The sequence below is a fragment of the Elephas maximus genome, chromosome 3 (assembly GCF_024166365.1).
Source record: "Elephas maximus indicus isolate mEleMax1 chromosome 3, mEleMax1 primary haplotype, whole genome shotgun sequence".
In the NCBI taxonomy this organism is placed as follows: Eukaryota; Metazoa; Chordata; class Mammalia; order Proboscidea; family Elephantidae; genus Elephas; species Elephas maximus.
Genome location: NC_064821.1, coordinates 13,227,398 through 13,254,737, shown reverse-complemented (window position 1 = coordinate 13,254,737; position 27,340 = coordinate 13,227,398). Strand labels below are relative to the sequence as shown.

Below are 27,340 nucleotides of genomic sequence, written 5' to 3'. Positions count from 1 at the left end.
GAAAAAGCAAGCCATTGAAACTCCTGCAAAGCACAGTTCTACTCTGACGTACACGGAGTCGTCATGAGTTGGAATTGACTGGACGGCAACTGGTTTGGTTTGATTTTTGAAACTACTTCGTAATAGCAACTAGACTAGAGTTTGAGCAAACAACTGGACACCATGACCTAGCCAAGCTGACACACAAAATTAACCATTACAGGGGCCTTCCTGGAGGCGGAACATGTTATCGAGAGTGAGTTCATCAGGCTGCCATCACTCTCTCTTGTCTACCTAACTCCTCCCTGGCAGGATGTGTCAAATGAGGGCAGAGTGGGCCTAAGAGAGCCAGTGTACTTAGGAACTGGACAGGTTCAACCAGGCTGAAGGAGGAAACAATCCAGGCAGGCTTTCTGGAAGAGTGGGTGGGGAAGTCGGTGCCAGAGCCTCCTCTGTGGAGACTAAGGAAGGTGCTATCATCTCATACAAAAAAAAAAAAAAAAACTAGGGAAGAAGAGACCAAAACGTATTAGTGGTTACCAAGGGCGGTACCAGTTGTTGCTGAGTCTATTCCGACTCATGGCCACCATGTGTGTGTCAGAGTAGAGCTGTGCTCTGTAGGGTTTTCAGTGGCTGAGTTTTTGGAAGTAGATCTCCAGGACTTTCTTCCAAAACACCTCTGGGTGGCCTCGAACCACCAACCTTTCGGTTTGCAGCCGAGTGTGTTAACTGTACTACTCAGACCCAGGGGTGGCAGGAAGGTGAAAAGAGAAGTCATTGCTTGGGGGGGGGGGGGCACTGAGTTTCTGTGAGCAGTGGTGGAATAATCTGGAAACGGTTGGGGTGATAGTTGCACAACATGATGAATGGAACCAATGTGACTGAATCGTACATGTAAAAAATGATGAATTGGCAAATGTTTTGTCGTATATGTATTTACTACAATAAAAGGAGTCTCCAGGTGGTGAAAACAGTGAAGTGCTCAACTGCTAACTGAATGGTTGGCAGCTCAAACCCACCCAGAGGTGCCTCCGAAGAAAGGCCTGGCAATCTGCTTCTGGAAGTTCACAGCCTTGAAAATCGCATGAAGCACAGTTCTACTGTGCACCTACGGGGTCACCATGAGTCAGAGTAGAGTAGACAGCAGCTAACAACATCAGCAACAATAAAATAAAAACCTAGGAAAGGAAATGAGATGGGAAAGAGGGAGCCTGGGAGGGTGCTGGAGCTGGTGAGGAGCAGGGTGAGTGCGGGAAGATTGGGCTGGGAGTTAAGGTCAAGCTGAGGAGCAGAGTCGTGCCATGTGATGGCCAGGAGGACTCAGGCAGATGGGGTAGGGTGCATGGCCATGAGACAGGAGGAGGGGACCTGGAGGAAGGAGGCTGCCTGGAGGAGGAAGAGGTGGGCAGTGCATCGAATGCCATGGACAGATCAGGGGGAGGGAAGTTGGGGAAGTGAGAGGCAGATAGTCTGGACGGAAGTGAGAACCAGGGACGGATGGCTCCTCTATAGAGCCCTCCCTGCCCCCGCCTTCCCTCCCTTAAGAAAAAACCAAACTCATGCCGTTGAGTAGGTTCCGACTCATAGCGATCCCAAGTGACATAGTAGAACTGCTCCACAGGGTTGCCAAGGCTGTAATCCTTATGGAAACAGATTGCCACATCTTTCTCCTTTGGAGCAGCTGATGAGTTTGAACTGCCAAACTTTTGGTTTGCAGCTGAGCACTTAGCCACTGCGCTACCAATGCTCCTCTCCCTTCCCTTAGCCTATCCAAAATCCACCCAGCTCACCCTGGCCTGGCCTGGCCTGGCCTCACTGTCTCTTCCATGGCAGGGTTACTGAGTGGAGGGGTGAGGCAACAGGAAGACAAAAGAGGAGACGCAGGGATGGCTCAGAGTGAGGGTCTCCTTCTCTGGCCTCCTCTGTGAGGGCAGGGAGCCAGGACTCCACCTCACCCACCTCTCCTGGTGCCTTGGTGGGGAGTCCCTGGGAGTGTAAACAGTGAATGTGCTCAGCTGCTAAGCGAACAGTTGGTGGTTCGAGTTCAGAGGTGCCTCAGAAGAAAGGCCTGGCAATCACTAGTGGAAAACAATTCTACTCTGACACACATGAGGTTGCCATGAGTCAGAACTGACTCAGTGGCAACTGGTTTTTAACTGGTTAGTTTCCTGTGCCTGCCATAACAAAATACCACGTCTGGGTGGCTTAACATAGGGAGAATTTATTGTCTACAGTTCTGGAGGCTAGAAGTCCAAAATCAAATGTCAGCAGGGCCATGCTCCCTCTGAAGGCTCTAGGGGAGGATCCCTCCTTGCCTCTTCCAGCTTCTGGTGATCTCAGACATTTCTTGGCTTGTGGCCACATCATTCCAATCTCTGCCTCCATCTTCACGTGGTCGTCTGCCCTCTGTGCCCTTGTCTCTCCTTCTCTTGTTATAAGGACACCAATCATATAGGATATAGGGTTTGCCCTACATCAGTAGGAGTCCTTGGTGGGTGCAAACAGTTAAGCATTCAACTACTAAACAAAAGGTTGGTGGTTTGAACCCAGCCAGAGGTGACTCGGAAGAAAGGCCTAGCAACTGACTTCTGAAAAATCAGCCATTGAAAACTCTATGGAGCACAGTTCTGACACATGTGAGGTCACCATGAGTCATATTTGACTTGATGGCAACTGATTTGGTTTTGGTCTTTTCTACTCCAGTACAACCTCATGTGAACTTAACTCATTACATCTTCAAAGACCCTCTTTCCAAATAGAAGTCCCTGGGTGACACAGTTAAGCACCCCACTCGGGTGCTAACCCAAAGGTTAGCAGTTAGAATCCACCCAGAGGCACCTTGCAAGAAAGGTCACCCAAACAAAAAAACCAAGCCCGTTGCCATGAAGTCAATTCTGACTCATAGCAGCCCTGTAGGACAAAGTAGAACTGCCCGATAGGGTTTCCAAGGCCGTAAATCTTTACGGAAGTCAACTGTCACGTCTGTCTCCTAAAGAGCAGCTGGTGGGTTCAAACCGCCAGCCTTTCAGTTAACACTTGAGTGCTTAACTACTGCACCAGCATTGAAAACCCTACGGAGCACGGTTCTACTCTGACACACATGGGGTCGCCATGAGTCTGAATCTACTCTACCACAACAGAAAAGTCCACGGACACGGGAAATTCAGGGTGGAAAGCAGGAGTGTGCTGTCACATTATAGGGAGAGCAACTAGGGTCACATAACAATGTGTGTATAAATTTTTGTATGAGAAACTAACTTGAGCTGTAAACTTTCACCTAAAGTACAATTAAAAAAAAAAGTTCCAAATAAGGCCACTTTCACAGGGACTGAAGGTTAACGGTTGCACATGCCTTTTGGGGGAACTCAATCCAACCCTTAACGCCTGGTATCCCTGAGATGGGGAAGGTGGCAGCGGTAGGTGGTGATACGGTTGAGTGGGCGGGGGGTAGAATCAGAAGCAGGTGGTGGAGGCAAGTTGGATGATGGCTCCTGAGGCCCCAGCCTGCCCTGTCCCCTGCAGGGGCTCACCCCCACCCATCGGCCCCCACCCGCAGGGCAGCAAGGAGCGGTTCCACTGGCAGAGCCACAATGTGAAGCAAAGCGGCGTGGATGACATGGTGCTGCTGCCCCAGATCACTGAGGACGCCATTGTGGGCAACCTGCGCAAGCGCTTCATGGACGACTACATCTTTGCACCCTTGGCTGCGGGCAGGCGCGGGGGAGGGATGGGCAGTTGAAGGGCAGAGGGGTGGAAGGATGACTGACCAGGGAATGGAGGCACAACCTGTGAATGGATAGAGGGATGATGTGTGGATGGAGAAAGGGATGACATGTAGATGGATGGGGGATGATGTGTGGATGGATTGAGGGATGATGTGGATGGATGGAGGGATGACACATAAATGGATGGAGGGAAGACGTGTGGATGGATGGAGGATGGCGTGTGGACGGATGGAGGGATGACATGTGGACGAATGGAGGGATGACTTGTGGATGGATGGACGGATGACATGTGGGTGGATGGAGGGATGACGTGTGGATGGATGGAGGGATGATACGTAGATGGTGGAGGGGTGACATGTGGGTGGATGGAGGGATGACGTGTGGATGGATGGAGGTATGATCTGTGGGTGGATGGAGGGATGACGTGTGAATGGATGAGGGACATCTTTCTTCCTGAGAGACCCAGGACACATCTGAGTATGTTCATTTCTTTCTGTGAGCAATGGGGCTCTGGGAGGCTCAGGAGGAGCAGGATGAGGGGGCCAGGATCCCAGGGGACAAATTATGCCCAGACACCACCTGGCCCTTAACTGCCCCCAGACCTACATTGGCTCTGTACTCATCTCCGTGAATCCCTTCAAGCAAATGCCCTACTTCACTGACCGTGAGATCGACCTCTACCAGGGAGCGGTGAGGCCCAGGCCGGGTGGGGGGTACAGTACCAGAGCCCCCACCCCCAGCCCTGGGCTGAGCCCTGACCTCCCCCACTAGGCCCAGTACGAGAATCCACCACACATCTACGCCCTCACGGACAACATGTATCGGAACATGCTAATCGACTGTGAGAACCAGTGTGTCATCATCAGGTACTGGGGACCCTTCTGCTCAGGTCCTGCTCAAACATCATCACCTTCCCAGGAAAGTCTGCTCGGAACTCCACATCCCCTACCTCAGTTTTCTCCATCCTCAGGAAGCTTTCAGCCCGTTCTTCTCCAGAACCTTCCCAGGCTCCCTCTTTCCCATCTTGTTTCCTTCTCTAATTCCTGATTTGAACAAAGCCTTGCAGTCCCTCTCTGCCCTGTCCCTGTTTGTCCTTCCTTGTCCTGCTGCTACTGGTAGTAGCAGTAATAGCATCAGGACCTGTCTAACTTCATGGAGGCTAATGAGAATCACCATCAGCACAAAGCTGATTCACATGAGGTGGAGGTCAGCCATACCTCCACTCTCCACCCTTTTTACCAATTCTGACACCAGCCGTCCCTCCTACGGCACTCTCTTCTGGGTTCGATAATCTGTTGTAATGACCACACATACTTACAGTTAAGTGGTTTATTAAGGAAGAAACAGAGTACAACTCAGGATCAGGGTCAACATGCTACAACTCAGGAATCAGGATCAGGAAGCATGTAGGCAGAGTCTCCCTTCTTTAGTATAGGACAGCCCTCTCAGCCCCCTGAGGAGAGGCTCCTCTTGGTCCTGTTGTCTGTCGCCGCCAGATCCACTGCTAGGCCCCTTCTGGGTCTGTTGCCACTGGCTCTGCCACTGGGTCCCTTCTAGGCCTCTCGCTGTCTTCAGTGTTACAGCCTTTGACCAGTATTACAACTCTTTGAGGAGGTTCCTTGCCTCCTCTCTCTCTCTCTGCTTCTTTCTACTTCTTTCTGCCTGCCAAACCTCTGTGGGGCCAGCTGCTTAGATAGACAAACTCCTTGTCAATTTCAAGGCATGGCATTCCCATCAGGGCCAGGAACTGACCAAGGAAATGCCAACCAACCTGGCAAAAGTAACAAACACTCTGGGGTACAAAACTAGGGCAAAGGTAACTCCTCAGGGCTTAGAGGGAACGTCTTTCAAGCTGTTTTTCCAAAGAACCAAGGCAAAGAGCCACATACAGGAACTCATTTCACTACACCATCTGACCCATGATATATCTCACTTATTCTTTCTCTCCGGTGGGGTCCCTGGTTGGTGCAAACAGTTAGGCATTTGGCTGCTAACCAAAAGGTTGGCAGTTCAAGTCTGCCCTGAGGCAGCTCGGAAAAAGGGCCTGATGATCTACTTCTGAGAAATCAGCCACTGAAAACCCTATGGAGCCCAGTTCTACTCTGACACACATGGGGTCACCATGACTGGGAATCGACTTGACGGCAACTGATTTTTTTTCTCCATCTGTCCTCCTAAATGTCAGCTCCCTAAAGGCAGGGATTTTTTTCTTTTTTTCTAAACATATGTGTGTGTGTGTGTGTGTGTGTGTGTGTGTGTGTGTGTGTGTGTGCTTTAACGGAAAGTTTACAGTTCAGGTTAGTTTCTCATACCAAAATTTATACACACATTATTATGAGACCCTAGTTGCTCTTCCTATAATGTGACACCACACTCCTTTCCACGTCTTACTTCCCTTCTCCATTCACCCAGCTCGAGGGCAGGGATTTTTATCTGTCTTGTTCATGATTGTATCTCCAGTACCTGGGATCATGAATGAATGAATAACAGGACAGGAATGTGGCCCTATCCCTCCCTCCTCCCACTCTCTGATCACTCCTTTCCCCCACCCACCCTCAGCGGAGAGAGTGGAGCTGGGAAGACGGTGGCAGCCAAATACATCATGGGTTACATCTCCAAGGTGTCTGGCGGAGGCGAGAAAGTCCAGGTGAGTCAGAAAGGACAGAAGGACAGGCTGGGTCTCCCCTCTCCAGGGCAGTTCACCTCCCGGCCACCTACCCCAGCCTGACCTCTGCCCACCCTCACCTGTCCCTACCCCCAGCATGTCAAGGATATCATCCTGCAGTCCAACCCGCTGCTCGAGGCCTTCGGCAATGCCAAGACTGTGCGCAACAACAACTCCAGTCGCTTTGTGAGTCTCTTGGAGCATCCTTTCCCTCCACGCTGACCTTCACTCCCTTCCGTAACACACACACAAATGCCCCTACATTCCCAGGACAAGAGCCCCATTGGAAATCCAGCAGGAAACACCTGCTCCTGCTGGGGACTCACTTCCTGCCTATGTTCCACCTGAAAAGGGGTCCCCTATTGGCAGAAATGTGGAGGCCATGACATGTCTGTATAACACCCTTAAACACTCCTCTTAAACACTCCCATGCCACATCTGTTCCTAGTCATACATTTCAGGCCCCACTTTTGATCACCAGGCTTTCTTCCTAGTCTGTCTTAGTCTGGCAGCTCTGCTGAAACCTCTTCAGCATCACAGCAACACCAAGGCCTCCACTGACAGATGGGTGGTGGCTGTCCATGAGGTGCATCGGCCAGGAACTGAACTCATGTCTCCCACATGGAAGGCAAGAATTCTACCACCAAATCACCATTGCCTTCTGGTGAATCGGTGGCAGACAGGGATTTAGAAATGAATTGAGGTCACATAGGGGAGAGGTGAGGAGAGGCAAGCCTCATCAGTCTGAGTCCACACTCCCACTCCTTCCCCACCTGCACCCCCTGGGACCCTCAGGGGCTGACATGGCTCTCCTGGGCTCAGGGCAAGTACTTTGAGATTCAGTTCAGCCGCGGAGGAGAGCCCGATGGGGGCAAGATCTCCAACTTCTTGCTGGAGAAGTCTCGCGTGGTCTCACAGAATGAAAATGAGAGGAACTTCCACATCTACTACCAGGTACAGGGAAGGGGGCCATGGGGCCAGGGTAGAAGGACCCCCATCTGGAGCCCGGGGGGAAGCAACGGGAGGGTTAGTGTCTGGGAGGTCTGTGACCATCACAACCCTCCAGCTGCTGGAAGGGGCCTCCCAGGAGCAGCGGCAGAACCTGGGGCTCATGACCCCCGACTACTATTACTACCTCAACCAATCGGACACCTACAAGGTGGACGGCACCGATGACAGGAGCGACTTCAGTGAGACATTGGTAAGAACCGGCCACCACTCCAGCCCCCAGCCCAAGGAGTCCCCTTGTGTTACAAATCAGGAAACCAAGGCCCAGAAAGGGGCAGGGGCTGGCCCAAGGTCACACAGCACTTGGGTGAAAGAGGCTGGACAGGGGCCCAGGTGTCTGCACTGGGGCCCAGAGACCAGACCCGGGGCCAGGGGAGGTCGGGGCTCAAGGCTCAGGCTCTGCCCCATTGTGCCCACAGAGCGCCATGCAGGTCATTGGGATCCCGCCCAGCATCCAGCAGCTGGTCCTGCAGCTCGTCGCTGGGATCCTGCACCTGGGGAACATTAGCTTCTGCGAAGATGGGAACTACGCCCGCGTGGAGAGTGTGGACCGTGAGTGCGGGAGCTGGGAGGGCAGCTGGAAGGAAGGAGGTGCAGGGGTGGTTACTGGGGGGGAGTGGGTGAGGACTGGGGAGAGCGTGTGAGAACTAGGGGACATGTGTGAGCATTGGGGGCAGCCTATGAGAAGTGGGGGTTCTGGGGAGGGTCTGCCGGGGCTTGTGCATGGAAACGCTGGTGGCTGCATGTGTCAGGATGGAGGGCACATTTGTGAGGATGTTTGCGTGTCTCTGTGTGCATTGTGTGAATGCGTACAAGTGTGTGTGAGTGTGTGCGTGTGCGTGAGTCTGTGTATTTGTGTGTATGTGTATACGCGTGTGAACGTGTGAGTGTGTATGTATATGTGTATGTGTGAGAACTGGTCCCTCCTAGCCTGACATCAGGAGGACAAGGACCCACAAGGGCAATGTCAGAGTCACTGGACAAGATGGGGGGGAGGGGAGAGGGTGGCCTCCGCAAAAAGCACTGGCGACTAACTGGCTGCACGCCCTGCGGGCAGTCCTGGCCTTTCCTGCCTACCTACTGGGCATCGACAGCGGGCGGCTGCAGGAGAAGCTGACCAGCCGCAAGATGGACAGCCGCTGGGGGGGGCGCAGCGAGTCCATCGACGTGACCCTCAACGTGGAGCAGGCCGCCTACACCCGCGACGCCTTGGCCAAGGGGCTGTATGCGCGCCTCTTCGACTTTCTAGTGGAGGCGAGTGGGTGGGGCAGGGGCGTGGGCGGGGCGTGGGCGGGGCAGGGGCAGGGCTTAGAGGACTGTGTGGGGTTATGCGCGGGGCGGGGTGCCAGAGTGAGTGTGGCTTTAAAGGACAGAATTTATTGTCTCACAGCCCTGGAAGCTAGGAGTCCACATCCGGGCATCGGCTCTAGGGAAGGGTCCTTCCTTGTTGGTAGCCTCAGGCGTTCCTTGGCTCCTTGGGGTCTCTCGGCGTTCCTTGGCTTGCATTTCACATGGTCTCTTCCTCTGCTGTGCCTGCGTCTGTTCTTTTCTAAGACACCCCTCAGAAGGGATTAGGTTTAGGACCCACCGTACTCCCGTATGACTTCATTAAAACGTAACAAAAGAAAACGCCTATTCCCAAACTGGGTCACTTTCACAGGTACAGACATTAGGACTTCAACATAACTTTTTAGGGAACGTAATTATATCCATGTTCCCTAAAAAGTTATTATATCCATGACACTAACATTTATGGAGTGTGCCTAGTGTGTGCCAGGCTATGGGCTGGGACTGAAACACAGCCACGTGGCGGAGCAGGCTTGACTGTCATATTTTCAATAATTCCTGGGCATGGGGGCTTTGTGCAGGTGTGGGAGGTGATCAGATGGAAGTGTTAGAGGCTCCCTCAGGCTGGGACGTGGAGCCTAGGAAGGGGAGGGGAAGCTGGAGCATCCTGGGGCTGCGGGGATGGACAAGAGTAGATGCATTTGAGAGCACCCAGGAGGGTCATCAAGGGGCCAAGGTGATGGACTGGATGGGGGTGGATGGGAACAGGAGACATCTAGGCCCTAAACAATAGTAACTGTAGCAAACATTTACATAGCACTTGGTGTGTGCCAGGCATTGTTCTAAATGTTTTGTGAGCCTCAATTTATTTAACCCTCCAAAAATCCCTGAGGTAGTTGCTAGTATTAGCCCATTTTAAAGATGAGAAATGGGAGACATAGAGGTGAAGTGGCTTGCTTGAGGTCACACAGCCAGCAAGTGGCAGAACCAGCTTCCAGATATTCTGACACTGGGGTTTCTGGTGTGGATGACTGATGGGGTGGGGGGTGTATGAGTTTCCCACAGCTACCGTAACAAACTACCACAAACTAGGTGGCTTACAACAATGGAAATGTGTCGTCTCACACTTCTGGAGCTGGAAGTCTGAATTCAGGGTATCAGCAGGGCTAAGGTCTCTCCAAAGGCTCTAGGGGAGACTCATTCCTTGTGTCTTTCAGTTTCTGGTGGCCCCAGGCAGTCCTGGGCTTGCAGGTGCAGCATCACTCCATCTCTGCCTCTGTCTTCACATATTCATCTTCCCTCTGTGTCTCCCTGTCTCTGTGTCTCTTTTCTTTTATAAGGACACCACTCATATTGGATTAGGTCACATTAATGTAACTGATAACATCTTCAAAGACCCTATTTCCACACAAGGTCACAGTCACAGGTATAGGGTTAGAACTCCAACATATCTTTTAGGGGACACAATGCAACCCATAACGGGGGGTGTATGCACAGAGCAAAATGCCCTCATGGCGCAAGTTAACCACTTGACTGCTAACCGAAAGGCAGAGAGTTCAAGCGCACTCGGCAGCTCCACAGGAGAAAGACCTGGCAATCTGCTCCTGTAAAGATTACGACCAAGTAAATCATATGGGGAAGTTCCACTCTGTCACATGGGGTGGCTATGAGCCGAAATTGACCGGACAGGACCTAACAACAACATCCATGTATGTACATAACATGTATGTACATATATATATATAGGTCCCTGGGTGGCACGAATGGGTTGGATTGGCTACTACCTGAAAGGTGGATGGCTCAAATCCACCCAGCAGCACCACGGAAAAAAGGCCTGGCAATCTACTTCTGTAAGATTATAGCCATTGAAAGCCCTATGGGGCAGCTCTACAATGAGTCAGAATCGACTCATGGCACACAGCAACAACGTGCACAGAGCTGGGGAAGGCAGGAGAGAAACTGGTGTGAGGGAACATAGCTCTTGAGGTGGGCTGAGAGCCTACAGGGAGAAAGGCAGGCTAGGCGTGGGCCTGACCGGGCGCCCACTGTCCCCACCCGTGTCACAGGCCATCAACCGCGCCATGCAGAAGCCGCAGGAGGAGTACAGCATTGGCGTGCTTGACATCTACGGCTTCGAGATCTTTCAGGTATGGCCCCTGCCCCCGCCCATTTTCCATCCTCCCTGCGCTCCCCTCACACCCGGAGGAGGCCCAGTAGCCACCGGCCTCTGTCGTCAGTTCACTGAGGGAACCACCCTCCCCTTACCTCGCAGAAAAATGGCTTCGAGCAGTTCTGCATCAACTTCGTCAACGAGAAGCTGCAGCAGATTTTCATCGAGCTCACCCTGAAGGCTGAGCAGGTGGGCGTGGCCACCTGGGTAGGGCGGGGCCACGAGGGTGGCTACACAGCTTGAGGGTACCCAGTCAGCGATTCCCACCCCTCTCTGTCTTACCTGTCCAGGCTTCATCATAAGACTGTCTTCAAAAGAGGCTTTCTGCCTCTAAAGCGCTGACAAGCCCTGGGAAATGCCCTCTTTGTTCATTCAGTCAACAATTATATGCTAAGTATTACTTAGTAAAGGAGCCCTGGTAGTGCAACGGTTAAGCGCTAGGCTGCTAACAGAAGGTCGGAGGTTCCAACCCACCAGTGGATCCCTGGGAGAAAAGACCTGGTGATCTGCTCCTATAAAGATTACAGTCTGGGAAACTCTATGGGGCAGTTCTACTTTGGCACAGACTTGCTATGAGTCAGAATTGACTCAATGGCACCTAACAATATTATTTAGTGAACAGAATCCCTAGGTGAGAGTTCTTGAGTGGCACAAATGGCTAAGCACTTGGCTACTAACTGAAAGGCAGTTCAAAATCAGCCAGGGGTCGCTGGGAAGAAAGACCTGGCAATCTACTTCTGAAAGGTCACATTCATGAAAACCCTATGGAGTTCAATTATACTCTAAAACACACTGGGTCGCCATGAATCAGAATCAAGTCGACAACAACTAGTTTTTTTTTTTTTTTTTTTTTTTAAGGGTTCCTGGGTGGTGCAAATGGTTTGCACTCAACTACTTAGCTAAAGGTTGGCGGTTCAAACCCACCCAGTAACTCCTTGGAAGAAAGGCCCGGCAATCTGCTTCCGAAAGGTCACAGCCTTGAAAACCCTATGGAGCAGTTCTACTCTGTAACACATGGGGTCTCCATGAGTCGGAATCAACTTGACAGCAATGGGCTTGGCTTTTTAATTTATTGAGTGCTCTGTGCCAGGCACTGTTTTGGGTGCTGAAAACACAGCTGTAAACGAGGTGGACTAAATTTCCTGCTGTTTTAATTTTGGGCTCCCCCAGGAGCAGAGCCTGAGGCAAGGATTCAGGGCCAAGTGGCTTAAGTGAGTGGTGACCTCAGGAAGCACCAGGAGGGGAGAAAGGAATTAAGTCAGAGACAAGAAGGAGCCCAAACAGGCTGCGTTGATGAGCAGGTTACATTGTGGGCAACTGAGACTCGATTCTGTGGGGACCCCTGGGAGACTGCATAGAGCATGTCTCAAAGTTGTCCCAGCAGAGAAGCCAGGGAGCTGGGGTATTGATCCACCCACTCTTGCCTGCCACTGGGTGAGGGCTTCTAGAGGTGGGGGCTTGTGCTTCCCTGATACTTCTGGCCTGAGCCAGAAAAGGGCAAATCAGCTTTGCTGCCAGAGACAGATGAGGGGAGGATAGGTAATGCAGCCACCTTTGTAGAGCTTGCATTCTAGAAACACACCTTTGCTGGGACACCCACCCTCACCTCTACCCCCTCTCCTGCCCCCCAGGAGGAGTATGTACAAGAGGGCATCCGCTGGACCCCCATCCAGTACTTCAACAACAAGGTCGTCTGCGACCTCATCGAAAACAAGGTGATGAGGGCCAGGCCAATTCTGGGGATCTCACAGGGTCCTGGAGCTGGGCCTAGGAAACCTGGGCAGGGCAGGCTGGGCCGTGTGCCCTAGGCCAGACAGAAGGGGATAACAGCTCCCGCGGGCCCTTCTCTACCTCACGCTTCCCGCTTGGGCATACAGCCACCATGGAAATATCCCTCCACCGACTCTCAGCCATTCACTCTGCCAACCCGCTCACCACTCACTCAGTCATTCAGCAAACATTCCTCCTGCAGCAATCAAGGCCAGAGGGGTTAGCACTGGCAGGCCTCCCAGACTGAGAGAGGAAAGAGGCTTGGACCCCTTATGGAGTGCCCCCACTCAGTCCTACGCTCCAGCGTGCTCCCACAGCACCCCCCCACACCCCCGGCCCCCACCACCACTTTTTGCCCTTATATTCGGAAGCCCCAGAACAGGAGGACCTAAGTCCACCCAGCTTGGGCCCTCGCCCCTCCTCCAACCACACCCCGGGAGCTCTCCCTGCCAGAAAGTTGGGTCGGGGACAGGGCAGGGCCTGGCTGACCCCGTTCCCTCTCACTCTACCACACCCCTACTTCCTCCCATCCCTCTCCCCACCCCTCCGTCATCCCCCACGCCCCGCCCTGCCCCTATCCCCGCTCCATTTCTCCCTCCCCGGCCCGTCCCCCTCCCTCGTCCACGCCCCCCTCTCCCCGGCCCCGCCTCTTTCCCCGGGCCCGCCCCTCCTCCGTTTCCCCGCCCCACCTCTCTCCTCCCCTCCTCCTTTCCCCACCCCGCCCCATCCCCGCCGGGTCCCCTCTTTCGTCCCCGCCCCTCGCCCTGGTCACTCCCCTCTCCCGCCCCGCCCCTCGCCCTGGTCACTCCCCTCTCCCGCCCCGCCCCTCGCCCTGGTCACTCCCCTCTCCCGCCCCGCCCCTCGCCCTGGTCACTCCCCGCTCCCGCCCCGCCCCCGTAGAGCCCGCCGGGCATCATGAGCGTCCTGGACGACGTGTGCGCCACCATGCACGCCACGGGCGGCGGCGCGGACCAGACGCTGCTGCAGAAGCTGCAGGCGGCGGTGGGCTCCCACGAGCACTTCAACAGCTGGAGCGCCGGCTTCGTCATCCACCACTACGCTGGCAAGGTGCCCGCGCCCCGCGCCTCCGGGTGGCCCCCTTTGGCGCCTCCTCACAGCCCTCCGGGGACCCTGGCCCGGGCTGCCGCCGCCCTACCCCCAAACTGTACGGGGCGCGCCCTAACTCCCAGCCAGGGCTGCGGAACTCCGCCGACCCCGGGGCCCCGGCCATCGCCATCCCCACACCTAGCAGAGCCCCAGACCCACCACCACTGACCCTCAGCCGGCAGAGCCCCAGGAATTCTCCAACCCCCAAACTCCCCGGGAACGCCCACGTTCCCTCAGCCAGGACTTCTGAACCCCGTTGGCCCCTGATCAAGGCCACAGCTCCCCGTACTAACAAGACAGCCTTCCCTAGCTGCTCAGAAACCCCACATGGACCCCAACGTGGGCAACAGACCACCAGGGCGGTGCCTATGCTGCAAAACCTGAGCCCCCGTTTGAGCTGTAACCCCACTCACCCCCTGACCCAGGACCAGCTCCCACCTCTGACCCCAGCTTGGACACCAAATCCCCAGAAAGCCCAGGCCCAGGAGGACACCTCTAAAATGGGCTAGGCCCCGCCCCCCCAGGCCCTACCCAAGGCTAAAGAAATCCACCAGCCTCAGACTCTGGACACAGACACAGGTCCATGACCGGACTGTAGACTCTCTATTGATCTCAACGTGGGCATCATGCACCCCCAGGGCCTCCTGCCACTGCGGCAGGCCCCCAGCCCCTAAAGTGCCCTGGAGCACCCATGTTCCCTCAGCCAGGCTGCAAAAGCCCTAGCCAGGTCCACAGAGAGCCCCCACTTGGATAGCAGATCCAGCCCACAGCCCAAACTGAAGCTCCCATGGACCCCTGTCCAATCCTGTAACCAACTCCCCCGACACTACCCCCAACTCCCAGCTAACCAGGACACAGACACCCAAACTAACCTTCTGAATCCAAGTTGGGCAGTAGACCCCCAAGGACCCTTTGCCCAGGCTGCAGCCCTCACAACCACACCCCCCCCCCCGCCAAGTCTGGGGTGTAACTCCCACTGAGCCTCTGATCCAGGCACCAGCCCCTGCCCCTCAATCTGGGCTGTAACTCCTCACCTGTAACCCAGGCTCTAGCCCCCCACCCTCCAACTTCAACTTGGGTTTCAGCCCTCCAGGGACCCCAGGCTGCAGCCCTCTTCCCCCAATTATGAACCATAAGCCTCCACAGACCCCCCAACCAGAGGTATAGATACCCCCTGATCATCTCAACCCAGAGCAGGCCCCACAGGACCTCAGCCCCTCACTTCCCCCAATGCCCCATCCCCCCAGGTCTCCTACAACGTCAGCGGCTTCTGCGAGAGGAACCGGGATGTTCTCTTCTCCGACCTTATAGAGCTGATGCAGACCAGTGAGCAGTGAGTGGTCCCAGGCGTGAGGCTTCCTGGCAGAGCCCCCCCTTCCGCCCCACTTCACGGGAATGGGGAAGAAGTAGGGGCACCCCATCTTCCCCAGAGCTCCCATCATGCCCCGGGCTGTGTGGCCTGGGCTGTGTTTTATTGACTGGTTTTATTGAAGGTCAGGAGCCCTGGTGGCGAAGTGGTTAAAAGCTATGGCTGCTGACCAAAAGGTCTGCAGTTGGAATCCATCAGCCTCTCCTTGGAAACCCTATGGGGGCGGTTCTACTCTGTCCCCGCTATGAGTTGGCATTGACTCCACAGCCATAGGTTTGGTTGGTTTTTTGTTGTTGTTGTTGTTATTGAAGGTCCCTCAGTGGTGCAAACGGTTTGTGCTTGACTAACCCATTGCCATCGGGTCAATTCCAACACCCAGCGACCCTACTAATCTAAAAAGGAGACCTGCCTGGCGGTACAGTGGTTAAGCCCTTGGCTGCTAACTGAAAGGTCTTCGGTTCAAAGCTGCTCTGTGGAACAAAGACATGGCAGTCTACTTCCGCAAAGATTACAGCCTTTCTGTCCTACAGGGTCACAATAAGTTGCTATCCACTCGATGGGGGGTTGGTTGTTTGGTCTTACCAATCTAAAGTTTGGTGGTTTGACCGAAAATCAGCCACTGAAAACCCCATGGAGCACAGTTCTACTTTGACATACATGGGGTTACTATGAGTCAGAATTGACTCCATGGCAGCTGGTTTTAACAGTGAAATTAATTTTAAGACGTCTTCTTTCACCCACTACACAGCTCACTGCCCATTCGTCTGCTACTACTGCAAATATTATCATTTCAATGTGGAATCGATATTAAAAAATTTGGATGAAATATTTTACATCTTTTTTTTCACACTTAGTCTGGAATCGGGTGTGTATTTTAACACCTGTAGCACACCTCGATTTGAGGCAGCCACGCTTCAAGGGCTCCACAGCCACACGCGGAGCCAGTGGCCGCCATGTTGGAAAGCACAGAGCTAGAACAGTGGTTCTCAAAGTGGGGTCCCTGGACCAACAGCACCAGCATCACTTGGGAACTTGGTAGAGATGACAGGACCCTTGCCTAGACCTGTGAATCAGACGGTCTGGGTGTGGGGCCCAGCTATTTGTGTTTTAACAAGCTCTCCCGGTGATTCTGATGCCTGCTGAAGTCAGAGAGTGAGGCAAGAAAAGTCAAAAACCCAAACCCATTGCCTTCAAGTTGATTTCCACTGATGGCGAACCCATGTGTTACAGAGTAGAACTGTGCTCTGTAGGGTTTTCTTAGCTACCTGTAATCTTTACTGAAGCAGATAACCCAGACTTTCTTCTGCAGTACTGCTGGGCAGGTTCAAACCGACTTTTAGCTTAGTCGTTGTGAGCCATTAAGTCACTTCCTATACATGGCAACCCCACATGTTACGGACGAGAACTGCCCCATACAATCCCTCGGCTATAATCCTCACAGGAGCAGATCACCAGGTCTTTCTCCTGCAGACCCACTGGGTGGGCTCAAACTGCGCACCCTTTGGTTAGCAGCCGAGCCTTTAACTATCGCACCACCAGGGCTCCTTTTTAGGTTAGTAGTCGAGCACAAACCATTTGTACCCCTCAGGGACCTTACTGATATGAGCTAGGAAGAAAAATTAAGATAAAGGGCTGGAGAGTGGGGAGGGCACTCTGTTTTAAGCAGAGTGATCAGGAAAGGCCTCACTGAGGAAGTGAGGAGGGAGCCGTGAATGTAGCAAAAATTTATTTAATCAGTCCTGTCTTTGTTTCCTGGTGCTCCTGAAACAGAAATACCACAAGTGGGTGGCTTTAAGGAACAAAAACTTGTTTTCTCACAGTTTAGGGTTAACCCGTTGCCCAGAGTCGATTCTGACTCATAGTGACCCTCTAGGACAGAATAGAACTGCCCCATAGGGTTTCCAAGGAGCAGCTGGTGGATTCGAACTGCCAACCTTTTGGCTAGCAGCCAAGCTCTTAACCACTGTTCCACCAGGGATCCACGATCTGAATTCAGGGCAGCAGGCTCGAGGGGAAGGCTCTCTGTTGGCTCTGGGGGAAGATCCTCGCCTCTTTCAGCTTCTGTAGCCTCCGTGTTCCTTGGTTCCTTGGTGATCCTTATGTGGCGTCTGTCTTCCCCACTTGTTTCCTTATGCCTAATCCAGAAACCCTGGTGGTGTAGTGATTAAGAGTTCGGCTGCTGGGCAAAAAGGGACAGGAGCTGGTTGAATGGACATGGGAAATCTGGGGTAGAAAGGAGGAGTGTGCTGTCATATTATAGAGAGAGCAACTAGGGTCACATAACAATGTCTGTATAAATTTTTGTATGAGGAAAAAAAAAAAAGTTTGGCTGCTAACCAAAAGGCCAGCAGTTCGAATCCACCAGGCATTCCTTGGAAACCCTAGGGGCAGTTCTACTCTGTCCTATAGGGTTGCTATAAATCGGAATCGACTAGATAGCAATGGTTTTTTTTTTTTTTTGGTTTTGTGCCTAATCTGCTTTTTATAACTCAAAAGTGGTTGGTTTAAGACACATCCTATACTGATATGGGCTCATTAATGACAAAGAAACCCCTATTCCCAAATGGAATTACATCCACAGGTATAGGAGTTAGGTTTCTAACCCACATTTTGAGGGGACACAAGTCAATCCATAACAGATCCCCTCAGGTTGTTTCCCTCTTTGGCTATCATCAACAGTGCCACAGGGAGCATCCTTGTACATATTTCTTCACACATGTGTGCATGATATACCTGTATACGCCTGTAGGATGCCCCCTATTGTTGTCAGGTGCCATTCAGTTGGCTCCTACTCACAGCGACCCTATGTACAACAAAACGAAACACTGCCGGATCCTGTGCCGTCCTCACAATCGTTGCTATGTTTGAGCCCATCATTGCAGCCACTGTGTCAGTCAACCTCACTGAGGGTCTTTCTCTTTTTCACTGACCCTCTACTTTACCAAGTATGATGTCCTTCTCCAGGGACTAGTCCCTCCTGGCAACATGTCCAAAGTATGTAAGACGAGGTTTCATTATCCTTGCTTCTAAGCAGCATTCCGGCTGAACTTCTTCCAAGACAGATTTATTCGTTCTTCTGGCAATCCATGGTATATTCAATATTCTTCACCAAACCATAATTCAAAAGCATCAATTCTTCTTCTGTCTTCCTTATTCATTGCCCGGCTTTCACCTGTATATGAGGCAATTGAAAATACCATGGCTTGGGTCAGGGGCACCTTAGTCCTTAAAGTGACATCTTTACTTTTCAACACTTTAAAGAGGTCTTCTGCAGCAGATTTGTCCAATGCAATGCATTGTTTGATTTTTTGACTGCCGCTTCCATGGGCGTTGATGTGGATCCAAGTAAAATGAAATCTCGACAACGTCAGTCTTTTCTCCATTTATCGTGATGTTGCTTATTGATCCAGTTGTGAGGATTTTTGTTTTATGTTGAGGTGTAATCCACACTGAAAACTACGGTCTTTGATCTTCATCAATAAGTGCTTCAAGTCCTCTCCGCTGTCAGCAAGCAAGGCTGTGTTATCTGCATATTGCAGGTTGTTAATGAGTCTTCCACCAGTCTTGATGCCCCATTCTTCTTCATGTAGTCCCACTCCTCAGGTTATTTGCTCAGCATACAGATTGAATAAATTTGGTGAAAGGATACAACCCTGACACACACCTTTCCTTTCCTGGTTTTAAACCATGAAGTATCCTCTTGTTCTGTCCAAACGACTGCCCCTTGGACTATGTCCTCATGAGCACAATGAAGTGTTCTGGAATTCCCATTCTTCACAATGTTATCCTAATCTGTTATGACCCACACAGTCAAATGTCTTTGCACAGTCAATAAAACACAGGTAAACATATTTCCGGTATTCTCTGCTTTCAGCCAGGATCCATCTGCTATCAGCAGTGATATCCCTCCTAGAAGGGTATTATTAGTTTCCTGGTGGCTCCAGGCATTCCTTGGCTTGTGGCTACATCACTCCAATCCCTGCCTGCATGGTCACACTGCCTCCTTCTCTTCTGTGTCTTCTCTTCTGTCTGTCTCAACTCTCCCTCTGCCTTTCTTGTATAAGAACACTTGTCATTGGATTTATGGCCAACCCAGAATATCCAGGATCAAGATTCTTAATTTAATTACATCTGCAAAGACCCCTTTTCCAAGGTTCCAGGGATTTGATCTAAATGTCTTTTGGAGACAGTGAGGCAGTGGTGCTTCAGTAGTAGGATTCTCGCCTCCCATGTAGGAGACCCGGGCTCGATTCCCAGCCAATGTCCCTCATGTGCAGCCACCACCCGCCTGGCAGTGGAGGCTTTTGTGTTGCTGTGATGCTGAACAGGTTTCGGCAGAGCTTCCAGACTAAGATAGACTAGGAAGAAAGGCCTGGAGATCTAATTCCAAAAATCAGACAGTGAAAACCGTATGAATCACAACAGTCTGATTTGCAACCGATCATGGGGGTGGCGAAGAACTGGGCAATGTTTTGTTCTGTTGTGCATGGGGCCATCAGGAGTTGGGGCTGACTCAATGGCAGCTAACAACATCTTTTGGGGGGCCATTTTTTGGCCTACCACAGAGGTGGACTGCTGCTGTTGCCCAACATGCTGTACCGATTGATGCATTTTATTACTTAATTTATCTCCACTCTATCGTACTTGCTACTCAAGGCATGTATACTCCCAGAGGAAGAGGTGAAAAATGCACACAAATCAAGGCCCAGAAAGAATGAAACCAAACCCCTGCCCATGGCACCCCCGTATTCAGGGCAAACCATATTTTTCAGGGTGCCCTCTGGGTACTAGACACTGAGGCAGCCCCACCTCTGAAGGAGGGTGCCCCAGGGCCCAGCTGCACCTCCAAATACCTTTCTTCCCCCTCCCCACCAGGGCCTTCCTTCGGATGCTCTTTCCTGAGAAGCTGGATGGAGACAAGAAAGGCCGCCCCAGCACGGCTGGCTCCAAGATCAAGGTGGGCCTGGGGCAGCGAGGGCACATGGGACACGGCGAGGGCCGGGTCCCAGCCTGGCCAGTCTCCAATGTCTGTCTCCCCCCATCGTGGGGCTCCTGCCTCCTCTCTCCAGTACCCTCTGTCCAGAAGGTTCTTCCTCCAGTTCCAGGTTTGGGGGGCTTTGATCAGCTTCTTTGATGACCCCCCAACTCCCTAAATCCAGAAGCGAGCCATTGTCATCGTAATATGTATAGATATATTTTTAATCATGTTGAAAATATGCACACCAAAACATTTGCCAGCACCATGTCCACATTTACGGTTCAATGACATTGATTCCGTGTTTCATGTTGAGCCACCATTATTGCTATCCTTTTCCAGATTGTTCCACCACCATTAACATACACTCAATGCCCCTCAAACAGTAACTCCCTCTGCACCGCCCCCCCCACCCCGTTGTTGTTGTTAGGTGCTGTGAGTTAATTCTGACTCATAGCAACCCTATAGGACAGAGTACAACTGCCCCATAGGGTTTCCAAGGAGCAGCTGGTGGATTTGAACTGCTGACCTTTTGGTCAGCAGCTGAGCTCTTAACCACTGTCCCACCAGGGCTCCTCCCACCCCTGGTAACCACTAATGAACTCCACAACCTCGCCAGCACCTGTTGTCTATAATAATGTTTCCATAACCAGGTACCGAGCACCCAGTGCTGGCAACCCAGTAGGATACTTTATACACATGGTTGCCTTTGGCAAGGTTGCGGAGAAACTGGAACTCTCATCCCTTGCTGATAGGATTGTAAAATGGTACAGCTGCTGTGGAAAACAGTTTGGCAGTTCCTCAAAAAGTCAAACATAGAACTACCATATGACCCAGCAATCCCGATCCTAGGTATATACCCAAAAGACTGGAAATGAGGGACTCAAACCGAGACTTGGACATCAATGCTCATTGCAGCACTATTCACAATAGCCAAAAGGTGGAAACAACCTAAATGTCCACCAGTGGATGAATAGACATGTGGGTACCATTTTAGTCCCATTTGGCAGATGAGGAGACAAAGCTCAGAGAGGGGTAGTCACTGGCCCAGGTCACACAGCAGAACCAGGATCAATGCCTGAGCCTCTCCTGCCATTACCCCCAGCCCGTTCGCCTAGATCAATTTTACTTTCAGGTCCCCCAAGGGCCTGAGATGCACAATGCACAGCCTCTGGCTTCTACTCTGGCCTCTCAGGCGCACGCGCGCGCACACACACACACACACACAGGACCCCCTACTTCCAAAGTAGCTCCAGCAGCCAGAACTCACCCACAAATGGGCTACTCCTGGGCGAAATGTTCTCCCAGGGCTCAGTTACTCAGTCAACAAGTGTTTACTGGGTGGGCACTTACCACATGCCTGAAGTCCCTGGGTGGTGCCAACTGTTAACGTGCTCGGCTGCTAACCAGTAGGTTGGCAGTTCAAGTCCACCCAGGCACCTTGGAAGAAAGACCTGGCGATCTACTTTTGAAAAATCAGCGATTGAAAACCTTATGGAGCAGAGTTCTACTCTGACACACATGGAGTCCCCATGAATTGGGGTCAACTCCAAGGCAGCTGGTTGCCATGGGACGGGCCCTTGCTAAGTGGTGAGTGTGGCAGACGTGAGAACCTTCAGTCTCGGGTGCGAGGGCCAGATCAGTAAAAACCGGCTGCTGCAGAGTCGACCCCAAGTCATGGCGACCCCGTAGGGTTTTCAGTGACCGAGGTTTCGGAAGTAGATTAGGGCTTTCTTCCAAGGTGCCTCTGGGTGCACCAGAACATCCGACCATTTGGTTAGCAGCCGAGTGCATTAACCGTTTGCACCACCCAGGGACTCCAAGGGTCAGGTAGACGGAGAACATTGATCCTGCATGGTGTGGGCTAACAGAGGTGTGCACAGGCCAAAGCCACCTGAGCTCTGGGGGTCACCCAGTGAAAGCCTCCACCCACAGTGTGTCTCTGTCTCTTGGGTCTGCGTTCAGGTTGGGGAGAAGGGTGGCCTGAGGGTCCCTACTGCATGACCCCCTACTGCACCTTCCTCCCACCCCAGAAACAAGCCAACGACCTGGTATCCACGCTGAAAAGGTGTACGCCCCACTACATCCGGTGCATCAAACCCAACGAGACCAAGAGACCCCGTGACTGGGAGGAGAGCAGGTGACTCCCACCCCAGGACTAGCATGGACCCACCCAGGACCCCAGGACCCATTGCAGAACTGTCTTCGGCTGGTCCCTAAAACCACACAGAACCCCTCAGGGCCCTGGGGTGATGCCTAGGACTGACCAAGACCCCCAGCCCCAGAGATGACCCCAGACTGACTGTAGGATGGCCAGGGACTAGCACAGACCCCCAATTCCCCAGGGCCCAAAACTGACTGACAGGACAGACTCCTCCCCCTGAGCCCAGGCCCCTCCCCCAGCACCTGACTCCCAGGCTGACTCCTGGTGCAGGCACTGACCCTCCCCAGCCCCCCAGACCTCAGAACTCAGCCCCACACAAATGCAGACCCCCCCAGGCCAGGGTCTGTCCTTCCCAGCACCCACCCCAGGATGGTGAGGCCCCATCAGGGGACTCAGGCTGCCCTCCCCCAGGGTCAAGCACCAGGTGGAGTACCTGGGCCTGAAGGAGAACATCCGGGTGCGCAGGGCTGGCTTCGCCTACCGCCGCCAGTTCTCCAAGTTCCTGCAGAGGTGAGTGAGGCACCCCTCCACCCATCCTCCACTGCCCCCCATTGTGCCCACCATCAACCCCCCACCCAACATCGGCCCTCTGCCTCCAGGTACTCCATTCTGACTCCCGAGACGTGGCCGCGGTGGCGTGGGGATGAGCGCCAGGGGGTCCAGCACCTGCTCCGGGCCGTCAACATGGACCCCGACCAGTACCAGATGGGCAGCACCAAGGTCTTCATCAAGAACCCTGAGTCGGTAAGAGTGGGTGTGTATGAGACAGACAGACACCTTCATGGGTTCCAGTGCTGCTCTTCAGGCCACTGTGAGACCCTGGCCAGCTTCACTCCTCTGAGCCTCAGTTTCCCTGGTAGGAAAATGGAAAGAATAATAGCCACTCTTCGGGACCTGCGTGAGGATTAAACAAAATGGGAAACCCACTGCACACAGTAGGTGCCTGGCACATAGCTGTTGTCATGTGCCTTTGATTTCGACTCATAGCGACCCCATGTGACAGAGCAGAACTGCCCCCATAGGGTTTTCTAGATTGTAATCTTTATGGGAGAAGATTGCCAGACCTTTCTCCCGAGGAGCTGCTGGGTGGTAGGTGCTCAGAAAAACCCAAATGAGCTGGACACTTCTTGGTGGCCAGGAAGGCACTGGAGCACTGCATGGAGGATCTGGAAAGAATGAGGACACAGGACTTCTCCAGAGCATCTTTTCCCTTCTTTCTTTCTTTCCTCCTTCCCTTCAATCTTCTCTTTCTCCTCTTCTAGCTTCTCTGTCCTCTTTTCTTCCTCCCAGAACTTATTGAGGGCCTGGGACAAAAGTACAAGTGGTGATTTTATTTCAAGATCCGCCTCACACCCTTCTACATCAAAGACAAACCTCAGCACAAGTCCCCCAATGAGTGTCAGAGTAGAACTGTGCTCCATAGGGTTTTCAACGGCTGTGATCGTTCAAAAGTAGATCACCAGGCCTTTCTTATGTAGTGCCTCTGGGTGGGTTCAAACCTCCAACCTTTCCATTGCTCAGCCATTTGTGCCACCCAGGGACTCCATCACAGCTCTCGGCCTTTATCAAAAGACTGAAAGCATCCCCAACTTTGTGCAGCCTCTACTTTCAGGGAAAAAGCAAACAAGAAGAACAGAAAACTAGGGCAAGGAATCCCCTAGGGTGACCTGGCCACCTGCTTCTAGTGGGGTAATTGAGAGCAAACAGGAAGACCATGCCCAGGGGACCGTCTCAATGAACTTCACTGCCTCAACAGGCTGCCTGGTGAATCCTAAGTCCCCAAAGCCTGGGACAAGCTGAAACACGTGGGAAAGGTGTGCAGGGATGGGGCGCAGGCCCAGCCAGGTGCCATATCACCTGCATAATCACACTCCACCTGGCACCAGCTCTAGCAGCACCTTTATAAGGACAACCAGGAGTCTGTCGAGAGGATTCTGTTTACATTAACCAGTTGCCACCAAGTCAGCGCCGACTCATGGTGACCCCACGTGTATCAGAGTAGAACTATGCTTCAGAGTGTTCTCAATGGCTTTTTGGAAGCAGATCGCCAGGCCTTTCTTCCAAGGTGCCTCTGGGTGGACTCAGACTTCTATTATTTCAGTTGATTGGTCTAATCTTTGACCAGCGCCCCACTCCTTTCATTACCATAAAAAAAAAAAAACCAAAAACACAAAAACCATAGATTTCTAATATTTCAATATCCAGTGGGTTCCGCTCCTTGCTAGATTTACCTGCTGATGATTCCAGATGAACTTTAGAATCATTCTACTTCCAGTTCCATAAAACAATTCCGTCGAGACTTCGATTGGATTTCCTTCCAACCTGTAAATTAATCTAACATCCTAACTTCCAGCCAAACAATATAGTGGGTCTCCATTTTATTCTCCATCTTTCCACACAGCTTTACTGTTCTGTTCCGCGTATTTCAGGTTACATTCAGTATTTGAGTTCTTTCTCCCTTCCTTCCTTCCTCCTCTCCCTCCCTCCCTGCCATGTTATTGTTAATTTGGGTCTTTTGTTCCATTGTATTTTCTAACTACTTGTAACTAGTTAGTTGATTCCAACTCATGGTGACCCCACGTGTTTCAGAGTAGAACTGATCCATAAGGTTTTCAAGGCTGTGACCTTTCAGAAGTAGATCACCAAGCCTTTCTTCCAAGGTGCCTCTGGGTGGTTTTGAACTGCCAACCTCTTGCTTAGTAGCGGAGCACTTAATCATTTGCGCCGCTCAGAGTCTGCAACCAATTGCCATCGAGGCAATTTCGACTCATGGTGACCCCACGTGTTGCAGAGTAGAACTGTGCTCCACAGGGTTTTTATGGCTGTGAACTTTCGGAACGAGATCACCAGGCCTTTCTTTCAATGGTGTCTGGGTGGGTTGAAACTGAGAACCTATTAGTTAGTAGCCAAGCGCACAACTGTGTTGTTGTTGTTAGCTGCCATCAAGTCGGTTCCAACTCATAGCAACCCTACAGGACAGAGTAGAACTGCCCCATGAGGTTTCCAAGGAGCGGCTGATGGATTTGAACTGCCAACCTTTTGGTTAGCAGCTGAACTCTTAACCATTACACCACAACTAGCTGTAGTGGGTTTGAAATCCCTGGCCACAAACTCAGGAAGCTCTGTGGGGCTACCCAAGACAGAACCTAGACACTCCTCACAGCCTTTTCCACTCTGACTTGTTCTAAATCTTCAAATCGCCTCTGGGCCTGAACTCTTGAAACTCAAAAGCCTTTTTTCCGCTTTCTGCAAAAACTGTCTTTCCAGGGCTGGCATGTTATGATCGTGCAGGTTGTACACTGAACAACCACAGGGTTGTCCATCATATCTACTGGGTTTCACTGTGTTTTGTTTTTAATATTTTACTGTGTTTAAGATTAAAATACACAGCAAACTGTTGCTGTTCTTAGGTGCTGTTGAGTCCATTCTAACTCAGATTAACCCTATGTACAACAGAACAAAACACTGTCCAGTCCTGCACCATCCTGATAATCGTTGTTATGCTTGAGCCCCTCCTCCCACGTGCCTATCAGTTTGTCGTACTGTGGGGGCTTGTATGTTGCTGTGATGCTGGAAGCTATGCCACTGGTATTCAGATACCAGCAGGGTCATCCATGGAGGACAGGTTTCAGCTGAGCTTCCAGACTAACACAGACTAGGAAGAAGGACCCGGCACTCTACTTCTGAAAAGCATTAGCCAATGAAAACCTTATGAATAGCAGCGGAACATTGTCTGATATAGTGCTGGAAGATGAGCCCCCAGGTTGGAAGGCACTCAAAACACAACTGCGGAAGAGCTGCCTCCTCAAAGTAGAGTCGACCTTAATGATGTGGATGGAGTAAAGCTTTCGGGACCTTCATTTGCTGATGTGGCACGTCTCAAAATGAGAAGAAACAGCTGCAAACATCCATTAATAATTGGAACCTGGAATGTACGAAGTATGAATCTAGGAAAATTGGAAATCATCAGAAATGAAATGGAATGCATAAACATCAATATCCTAGGCATTAGTGAGCTGAAATGGACTGGTATTGGCCATTTTGAATCGGACAATCATATAGTCTACTATGCTGGGAATGACAACTCGAAGAGGAATGGTGTTGCATTCATCTTCAAAAACAACGTTTCAAGATCTATCCTGAAGTACAACACTATCAGTGATAGGATAATATCCATACGCCTACAAAGAAGACCCGTTAATACCACTCTTATTCAAATTTACGCACCAACCACTAGGGCCAAAGATGAAGAAATAGAAGATTTTTATCAGCTGCTGCAGTCTGAAATTGATCGAACGTGCAATCAAGATGCATTGATAATTACTGACGATTGGAATGCGAAAGTTGGAAACAAAGAAGAAGGATCAGTAGTTGGAAAATATGGCCTTGGTGATAGAAACAATGCCGGAGATCGAATGATAGCATTTTGCTAGACCGATGACTTCTTCATTGCAAGTACCTTCTTTCACCAACATAAACGGCAACTATACATATGCATATGGACCTCACCAGATGGAACACACAGAAATCAAATTGACTACATCTGTGGAAAGAGGCGATGGAAAAGCTCAATATTATCAGTCAGAACAAGGCCAGGGGCCGACTGTGGAACAGACCATCAATTGCTCATATGCAAGTTCAAGCTGAAACTGAAGAAAATCAGAGCAAGTCCACGAGAGCCAAAATATGACCTTGAGTATATCCCACCTGAATTTAGAGACCATCTGAAGAACAGATTTAACGCATCAAACACTGGTGACCGAAGACCAGACAAGTTGTGGAATGACATCAAGGACATCATCCATGAAGAAAGCAAGAGGTCACTGAAAAGACAGGAAAGAAAGAAAAGACCAAGATAGATGTCAGAGGAGACTCTGAAACTTGCTCTTGAGCGTTGAGCAGCTAAAGCAAAAGGAAGAAATGATGAAGTAAAAGAACTGAACAGAAGATTTCAAAGGGCCTCTCGAGAAGACGAAGTAAAGTATTACAATGACATGTGCAAAGAGCTGGAGATGGAAAACCTAAAGGAAAGAACACGCTCGGAGTTTCTCAAGCTGAAAGAACTGAAGGAAAATTTCAAGCCTCGAGTTGCAATAGTGAAGGATTTCACTGGGAAAATAT

General features: G+C 51.6%; 1 protein-coding gene across 1 annotated transcript in view; it reads left to right on the top strand.

The window, feature by feature from the left end:
- Nucleotides 1–27,340, top strand: part of MYO1F (myosin IF) — a 52,540-nt gene that overhangs the window by 13,652 nt on the left and 11,548 nt on the right. Inside the window, exons 2-19 of the mRNA XM_049876737.1 lie at nucleotides 3,536–3,673; nucleotides 4,305–4,394; nucleotides 4,476–4,570; nucleotides 6,264–6,351; nucleotides 6,466–6,555; nucleotides 7,192–7,323; nucleotides 7,436–7,570; nucleotides 7,797–7,929; nucleotides 8,435–8,631; nucleotides 10,731–10,811; nucleotides 10,937–11,023; nucleotides 12,466–12,549; nucleotides 13,505–13,672; nucleotides 14,959–15,044; nucleotides 19,956–20,037; nucleotides 22,089–22,195; nucleotides 22,631–22,729; nucleotides 22,819–22,963. Of these exons, the coding sequence (XP_049732694.1) occupies nucleotides 3,536–3,673; nucleotides 4,305–4,394; nucleotides 4,476–4,570; nucleotides 6,264–6,351; nucleotides 6,466–6,555; nucleotides 7,192–7,323; nucleotides 7,436–7,570; nucleotides 7,797–7,929; nucleotides 8,435–8,631; nucleotides 10,731–10,811; nucleotides 10,937–11,023; nucleotides 12,466–12,549; nucleotides 13,505–13,672; nucleotides 14,959–15,044; nucleotides 19,956–20,037; nucleotides 22,089–22,195; nucleotides 22,631–22,729; nucleotides 22,819–22,963 (2,037 nt within the window). The remainder of the gene's footprint in view (nucleotides 1–3,535; nucleotides 3,674–4,304; nucleotides 4,395–4,475; nucleotides 4,571–6,263; nucleotides 6,352–6,465; nucleotides 6,556–7,191; nucleotides 7,324–7,435; nucleotides 7,571–7,796; nucleotides 7,930–8,434; nucleotides 8,632–10,730; nucleotides 10,812–10,936; nucleotides 11,024–12,465; nucleotides 12,550–13,504; nucleotides 13,673–14,958; nucleotides 15,045–19,955; nucleotides 20,038–22,088; nucleotides 22,196–22,630; nucleotides 22,730–22,818; nucleotides 22,964–27,340) is intronic.